Raw genomic sequence first — 8894 nt, forward strand, 5'->3', positions numbered from 1 at the left:
AACCAAGTAGGTCACATTCTCATGAGTGTTGCAAAACCACAGCTGCTGAAAGTGCAGTGTGTTGTGTTCATATGTTTGTGTGAACTGTCTTTATAGCAGACTCAATAGGATTGTCGCAGAGGTGCCCTTGAGCTCCCCAGGTGCTTGTAGCTACTGCTTCTAAATAGGATGGGTTAGATGCAGATACATACTAAATTTCACTGGGTGTAGTGCTGAGATGCTGTGTAGTCGTTAAATAGTGTAGCAGCCAAAATCATATAGGATTCGATTTCAATCTTTCATTTTCCCATTTCCTCTATTCCATTGTCAGTGTATTGGGCTATTATTGCAAGGTTTTGGGTTAAGGCTACTCCAGTGATGCATTTGTCCATAGCAGGAGTGTTAGCATAACTAACAGTCAGAGTGGAGACATTTCTTTGAGTGTCAGATGGAGCCACAGTTTTTCTATGTGTACATTTATTTTGTTCGAGAACAGCATTTTTATTTTTGATGGGGTGATTATACATCACAATAAACAGTGCTGCACCTAAATGATTCCAAACATAATGACCACCAACCCTTTGCTTAATTTAAAATATTTATTTCAGTGAAGAACATAATTCACAGAATAATCTGCATTAAAGTGCTGATCTGAAACCAGTCATTTAGCTTTTTGGAGATCTCAACAGATACAATTAATCATCTGCCCTAATTCTCTGTGAAGTACATACATGTGTTCAAAATCATGGATTTTTCAATCACATTAAGTGGGTTTTGTTTTATTGATAATATGTGAAGTATTTAAGAGAAAAAATACAGATAAGGAGCATTTTCAGATTGCTGCCCCTGAGCTTCAATGGATTACTGTACTTGTAATAGCTAGTGCCATGCTTTTAAGATGACACTCTTACATCCTAATGTAATAAAGTGAAATCAGTCAGGGATCAGAGGAAGACAGGAGAAATGGCGTTTTCATCATCATCGAAGAACGATCCCTGCAGTCTGCCACCTCTGTAGAACTGGCGGATGTTCCGTTTGGCAGGCGCAGACACATACCACATGACCACACCTGTTGGGTTCACTGACACTACGAAGCTAGTGGAGTCTTTCAGCGTCATGGTCTTCTCCGTGAAGACATCATAGACCTGAGTGTGAGAGTATACGAGAAAAAGTGATTTTCCTGCTGAATACATCCTCACTGGGTTAACAAAATGTAAAATAAAACTGGTTAAATGTATTTGTATGGATCCAACGGACCACAACCGTAGAATAAGTGCACATCATCACAATCAGACAAATATCACCCATAAACAAAGTGCTAACATTGAAGTTGCTGTAACAACAGTTTTACAGTTCAGATCAGACATACAATGGGTGCCATTCAAAGTTTTAATGGCAGGAAATTCAGAAGTGGTTACAGTGGTGGAAGTTGAGAATACCATGTTCTTGGTCTTATCTACATAAAAAAACAAGTTGGTAAAATAATTGATAATTGTAAATCATCAAATGCAGACTGTGGCAAACCATGTGGCATATCAATTGTATTATCTGCATAAAATGTTAATTATCTATAATGTAAATAGAAGTGGACCAAGATAAATCCCCTGTGGCAACCCATTAGAGACGGTAAGAGGGCTTGACTTATGTGGCTGTAGTAAGTTTCAAGTGTAGCATTATTAGTATTTTGTACTTTTCTTTTTATCAACCACAGCATTATATTTTGATATAGTAATGTTCTGATGAGTGGGTACCACAGACAAAGAAGAAAATAGATATAGGACATAGATATATAGATGTTAATCTAGAAAGTAAAAAAGGGATGGTGCTGAAATGATCAACAAATGGAATGCCAAGGGCCAGATGTTCAATTAGGAAAAACAAACCTGGTAGGTGCCTTTGGTGTAGTTGAGTTTGCTGAGGGTAGTCTGGTATCGGTAGGGCATGTCATTACGACGACTGAAGAAGACCAATGCACTGGCATTTTTTGACAGTGGGCGCCAGTACACATCAATGCCACTCTTCTCCTGCCAGACAAAAAAGAAAGAGAAATTGTTCACAATGACACCAAGAATGAGAAGTTATTTATATGTAAAAGGTCTGAGCAGCTAATATCAGTTTGTTTCCCCATTCTGATCACTTGCAAGAAGCTGAAAGGACCCAGCAAAAGAGAGTCACCTTTAAAATGCGCCTTCCTTGGATGCCCATGGGATCCTGATTCATGCTGATTGCAATTTTGTTCTGCAGGATGCTGCGGGCCCCACTGTTGATGGTGCGCAAGTCATTGGACATAAAAAGAGGAGCAGCCATAATCACCCAAATAGCCATCTGAGACCGAGACTGTTCCATGCTGAGGCCAAAGTCACCAGCAATCAACTGTGGAAGTCAAAATTACACAATCAATAGAGGATAAAACAAGTGTTCATACCTGTAGCTTTTTAACTCATAGTACTGGTGCTTCCTGAACTAATTAACAGACTGAATAGAAAATAGTAAACAGTAAATATGTTATATATTAAACAGTTGAACAAACCATATCAGGGTCGTTCCACTTTCCAGGTCCAGCTGCAGGTCCCAGGACATCTTGGTTTTCAAAGAACCAGTTAATAATTTTCAGCACACTGTCCCAAGAATCCTGGATGTCGCCATAGTTACGCCACAGGTTGCAGATCTCACCCAACTGCGTGTAGTTTACCTAAAAACAAAATTCAGTTTCACAAAAAAGTTAATCAATGATATTTGGATTTAAATTATTACAACAAATTCCTCAAAACAGTCTACTTCCACTGGGGATATTTTTCAATGACCTGAATTATGTTATACTTTGAGATGATTATACCTTAGGTGGTAGGCCCCCCTGGTAGGCAGGCCAACTGCAGGAGTAGCCAATGGGACGTCCAGTAGCATTTAAAGCCTTTGACATTAGAGGGTAACCTGTCCAAGAGAGGAACAACAGTCAAATCAAGTCAGCTTCATCTCATTAAATACGATGTAAAGGTTCCTTCTTCATCTCTTACCCTGCTCTTGCTCTGTGGCGTTAGAATAACAACCATCAAATTTAAACATATCCACCTCCCAGTCGGCAAAGGTCTGAGCGTCTAACTCTATCTTGTCCAGTGTTGTCCCCGGGTAGCCCCCGCAGGTGTGTGTGCCCATGTCCCCGTAGATGCCCAGCTTGAGACCCCTGTCATGCATGTAGCGTGCCAGTTTATGGATGCCTCCTGGGAATCTGAATGAGTGCAAAAATGGGCAGTTGGAACGATATACCAATAACACAGCGTACAGTCTCAGGCACTCCTTTTTTAATATAGTAAAGAAAATACTTACTTTATAGATCCAAATTGGGAAAAATTGTTGTCACGGCAGCATGTAAACAATGCATTGCACATGAATCAAATATTAAGATAAAATGTGAAATAAACACAAAAAGCAATTATTTACATATTTACAGTAGAAAATAAAAAAACAGTAAATATATACATAAGTACAGAGTAGCTCTATAGAATACGAAATACAAACATATTCAAACTAAAGTATACACATATACAAATTTAGTATACACATTGAAGTTAGTATACACAATTGAAGTAAGTACACAAAAAAAGTACATCAAATAAAAATAAAATCTTACTAAAAACAGTGTTATGCCTGAACCAATACGGTAGAGGATATTTTCCACTCAAATAGTGAATCTCTAAATTGGCAAAGCCTACAGTTGTTCATTTTAAGCTTATAAGTACTATATCATTGTTTTTTGTGCTTTATTATGTTTGTTTTTTAACCTCCACATTTCACCAATGTCTTCTTTGTACATATGCTGGTGCTGCATATAATAACTTATATACCCCGCAGAGTTGTGAAACTACTGACTACAAATGTACAACATTTTTAGTCACATGATTGCATGACTGTCACATTGTAATGACATTGTTGTACTGTTTTATTGACTTACAAGCCAATAAGTTACAGATTAATATTTGCACTGAGGAAACAGCTCGTGTGTGTGTGTGTGTGCATGTGTGCGTGCGTGTGCGTGTGTGTGTAGACAGAACACACTGCACCGTTACCTTTTGGGGTCAGCCTGTAGCCGTCCATTGTCGTCCCTCTTCATGGAGGACCAGCAGTCATCTATATTCACATACACGTAGCCCAGTTCCCTCCAGCCGTCCTCCGACAGTCGGTCTGCCATGTCCATGAACAGATTCTCACTGGAGGGAAGACAGAACAGCTCATTACGTGTAAGGTCGAGTAAACACATCTTAAAAGCAAATGTAAAATAATAATATCATGAAAGTAAAACTTGTTCTCCTGTAGTTTGTGAAGTAATTTTTATACAAATAAGTGGTTTCACTCATTGTTACAAAAAAAGGTTCTCAAGCTTAAGAATAAACACATTTTGACATTTAAAATTCTTTAAATAATATAAATTCTAGGAAAATGGAAATGTTTGAATGCAAATGTATTTTTCCACTAAACTTTTTTGGTTTCCCGGAGCCCCACATCAAAACTTAAATAGGATGGTTGTAGTAAAATAAAACAGACAGGAAACCATTATTCTGATTGTTCAGCAGCAATGTCTGCCAACATGCTACATTTTAAAATAGGTTATCATGTACAGAAGAAGTATATAAGTGCCGGTTCAGGGTGGCTTATCGGAATGGACGGAATTTCGATAATGCAAAAGTTGGTGACAAGGTGAAATAACCCCTGCTTTTAAAAGGAAAGCTCTAGTGAAATCACAGTGTGCTCTATTAATATTATGTAGGCTTGCCTGATGCAGTTCTTGGGGTCGTGGTCACAGTCGATGTCACAGCGGTATCGTTCCCATGCCAGCCAGCCCATGGGAGGGACCCTCATTAGTCCATTGTCGAGGGCGAAGGTGGCCACAGAGAGCGAAGACACAAATAAAAGCTCTGCTAAATGCATAACTGCAGAGGAAAAGGAATAGGTTGAATCAGATGTTAGCTTGATGGATGACATCACAGTTAATGTGCTATGAATGTCTCGTGAAAGGTTTTGCTGCCTCTGTATTCATGTCATGCAGCAAAACAATGTTGTGGTTGTTGAAGCATTTCTGGGTGCATTCTATGGAGCTAATTTCCTGCCATAACTCCACAAACAAACTAAATAGGTTTTACAAATGCCTCATGATTAACTAACAAACACAATGTGGTTTGCAAATACAAAACACCATCTACAAACTAATGCATTTAGTTTTGCAAAGAAAAAACGTATCCATCAAACAAACACATAACATTTTTCTAATAAATGATGTTTGAGAGACAAATTCAGCATAGGTTTTATAAGTACACACATTTCTTTTACAACTACAACACTTTTTTTTACAAGTACAAAACTTGTTTTTACAACTACAAAACTCTTTCTTCTTATTACTGCCAAAAAGTGACTTTTGGCAGTAATATTCCGCCGTGGCTGGCACATGCTCCACGGCAGCAGGGGGCGCTACTGAGTCCAATGGGGAAGGCGGGAGCCTCCCGCCGGGAGGTTGAGCAGAGCATGGAACAGCCCTTGCCAACCAGATGACAGCGGTGTTTCTAGCGATCCAGCGATCTGGGTCAGTGTTATAGTGATAATATTATAAACAAGGTGAATTTAGCGATCACAACGAAAACAGCCAATACACATATTGAGCCCAGAAAATGAATGTTATTAGGGCTGTAATTATAATACGCCTTTGTCTAAAATGGACAACATTGTAACTAAGGAGATTTAAAGCATACAGCGATTCTGCACTCTTCATTTTGTTTCCTGCTATATTCAATGAGTGATACAAATATTTTTTAGCAGAAGTTCTGAATAAAACTGATACTGTTGGACTCGGTACTAGTTGACTGCTACCAGAAATAAAAAGGAAGTACTTTACTGTGTACTTTGTGAGTAATCCTCTGTCAGAGTCCCCTCAATAGTACATAATGCATGTTTTCTGCTATCTTTGATGAGTGATAAAAAATAAATTGTTACCATAAGTTCTTAATGTTATTGATACTGTTTGACTTTGTATTAGTTAGCCTACTACTTACAATACATTGAAGTACTTTTACTGTGTAAAAGTCAGTGTTTCACCGACGACAGGTGTTCTTACTTTTATGTAGCTGACGGAGAATTTTTACTTTACACGACACTGTTCAACACTTAATTCTGCTTCACTCTTTAACTAAACAACCGCGGATGTCTTGAAAGACTCTTTCGCTAAAGATTTTGAAGATATCCGCATTCTTGTGACACGTAAATACTACGCTTCCTATGTTTTGGTGCGGACTGCGTTCACACCAGCAATGAACCGCTCCAGAGTTTGCAAGCAAGCGCTCCGAGACCACCTATTTTAGCAGACCAGAGTCCGCTTGTTTAGTTAAGAGGTCTCGGACTGTGTTCACACCAACCCAAATGAACCGCACCAAGCGGCTAAACGCACCAGGGTTCGATTCAACCAGACTATACAAGGCAGGTGTGAACGCTAATTAGTTCTTTCAAATTTGAAGGAGGCCGAGCAAGCATCTTGAGGAGCATTCATCATTAACTCCTCCAAAAAATATAGTTTATTCAATAATAAATGAATATGTGAATCATAACAGTGATTGACAGCTGATAGGAATAATATGATTGTTAATAGTATCATATTAATTCAGACAAACATAGACGAGAGTTAATTAATGTTCTTATTGCAGCAGTCTGCATAGATTGGTACACCTGCTGGCAGAGTCCTGCATCGGGTCGGGTATCCGCGGGTACCCGACGGGTGACCCGCAAAAAAGGTGATTTGCGGGTGGTATTTTTTCAAACGCTTTTTTCCGGGTTCGCTTCTGGGTAAAACAAAGATGATGCGGGTCGGGTTGCGGGTGTTGCATAATAAATATATTTAAACAATAATAATTTAGTTTAATGTTTAAATCCTCAGACCTCTCCTCCGCGGGACCGAACATAATCATAATCTCTGCAGTGCATCTATCTGCTGCTGAGCGCACCACATTCTGAATGGCTGAGGTGAAGCTCTCTATAGCGGAGAATACAGCATTTTCAATAACTCTTCCTCAAGAGCGAAATCCAACGTCTGGGAGGCTTTTGGTGTCATCCTAGATGGAGAAAATAACCAACATCCCCGGCTTTTTGAGCAGAATATGCAACTGCGTGTGTTAATAATTGCACGTTTTCACTGCTTATATATATGCGGGTTCGGGTCGGATTGCGGATCTTGTGCCGGCGGGTCGGGTCGGGTTGCGGAACTAATTGGCAATATGTGCGGGTAGCGGGGCGGGTTAGGTATTGCACGTCACGGGTGCGGGGCGGGAGCGGGTCTTGAAAATCAGACCCGTGCAGGACTCTGCCTGCTGGTCTAAGAGCGAAAAAAACTCATTCAGTTAAAATTCATTAAATTAAGTCTGCCACCTTATATATTTATATGTAAGGCTTTACTGATGTGCCACAATAATGTCACCTAATGTTATTGAGTTAAAATATTAATATTGTGGCTTTCCAAGTTAACATTGATATGACTGCGATTAAATCACCATATACTTCTGCCAGGGGATGCATGCCACCCCTCAAAATCTCCTGCCACCCCATGAATATGTGTCTAGATCCGCCCCTGTGTGATATGAATGATAATGAAACACATCGACGTCTGCACTCACAGTGCCGCGGACAGTACGTACTGTTACTTTGATCCGGTTACTTATGTTGTGGCAGATATGTAATTGTCAGATTGCTCTGAAGATGGGAGGTGATATTCTATTCATTTTCACGTTCACACAGTCGGTGATTTTTGCCGGTGTTCCGGATTAACTGGTTTCCTGATCAACTGGGGCACAGAGGTGGGGGGCGTGGTCTTCGACTGAAATACACATTTCGATCGCTTCTTCTGTCGTTTACATAAATCTTTTGGTATATTTGGCTCGGTAGGAAGACTTTGATGCACATTCAGTACCAGTGTGTGAGGTTGTGGTTACGATGGCGATATCCGGACGCGAACAGCGAGGACTACAAAAATAAAAAACGAGTTCACTGGGGATGTCTGTTCAAAAACATTGCGAGCTCCAATAAATCATTTAAACCAGCTATTGTTGCCAGACTTATTACTGAATATCGTTATTTATGTGATACCAAGTCCATCTGAGAGACCTGTGTGTACACCTTCAGACAGCCTCCAAGTGAAGCGTACGTTGTTTACTCACAGTTTGAAAGTAGCGTGGAGAAGTCTTCAACTGTGGTAAGCTGCAACCTAACCTGCTCCGGAGCAGGCTAGCCGTTCAGCATAAGTTACCATGGAGGTCTAGCCCGCTAAAAAGAGAACCAGCGTCCTAGGAACGGAAACCCCGAGTTTCCCTTAAATTAGCCCGCTAAGCGAAAATAAGGCTTAGTCGAGTTGAGTGGTTCTCAACTCTGACCAGTTGAGAACCACTGATCTAAATCATAAAACTACTTATCCAAATAACATACATTTCTTACAACATGACAGGTATAACACATGAAAAACGTGTTTAGCATAAACTATCATCTTGTTGTAAAGTGTGGGCTTACATGTCCATATCTGTCACTAAACTGTAGTTTGTATGTAACACAGAGCATCCAATACTTGTCAAAACAAATAAGCCGTGTAGGGTATACAAATACATTGTATACAAATACAGTGTATACTTATGAAAAGACAAACCTACTTACTTAAATGTAGTGACCTGCTCTCAGTAAAGGAAGAAAGACAAAGGAGAATGAGTCTCCTCAACTCCGAATCTCAGCTTTTATCTTCTTCTTCCTCTTTGTTCTTCCTCTACATTTTCTGCAGTGTTCGCCAAAGCTTATATTCCGTTTACTAAGTGACCCACTCCAATGGAACATAAACGAGAGCCACGTGACCTGGCGGTTGAGTCAGCTGACAGCGGAATTACAGGAAGTTGGAGGGGCCG

At 39.9% G+C, this 8894-nt stretch overlaps 1 protein-coding gene across 1 annotated transcript; it reads right to left on the reverse strand.

Annotated features, from left to right (window-relative positions):
• Window positions 1-559: 559 nt before the first annotated feature.
• LOC307017432 (alpha-N-acetylgalactosaminidase-like) lies at window positions 560-8865 on the reverse strand. The gene is made up of 9 exons (XM_079647027.1): window positions 8653-8865; window positions 4748-4904; window positions 4044-4184; window positions 2994-3205; window positions 2816-2910; window positions 2510-2671; window positions 2155-2352; window positions 1863-2003; window positions 560-1124 (listed from the first exon to the last, which is right to left on the reverse strand). Exons 2-9 carry the CDS (start codon window positions 4900-4902, stop codon window positions 924-926), a joined length of 1305 nt encoding a protein of 434 aa, XP_079503153.1. The 5' UTR covers window positions 4903-4904; window positions 8653-8865; the 3' UTR covers window positions 560-923.
• Window positions 8866-8894: the final 29 nt, after the last annotated feature.

The sequence above is a fragment of the Notothenia rossii genome, assembly GCF_949606895.1.
Source record: "Notothenia rossii genome assembly, chromosome: 8".
Classification (NCBI taxonomy): Eukaryota; Metazoa; Chordata; class Actinopteri; order Perciformes; family Nototheniidae; genus Notothenia; species Notothenia rossii.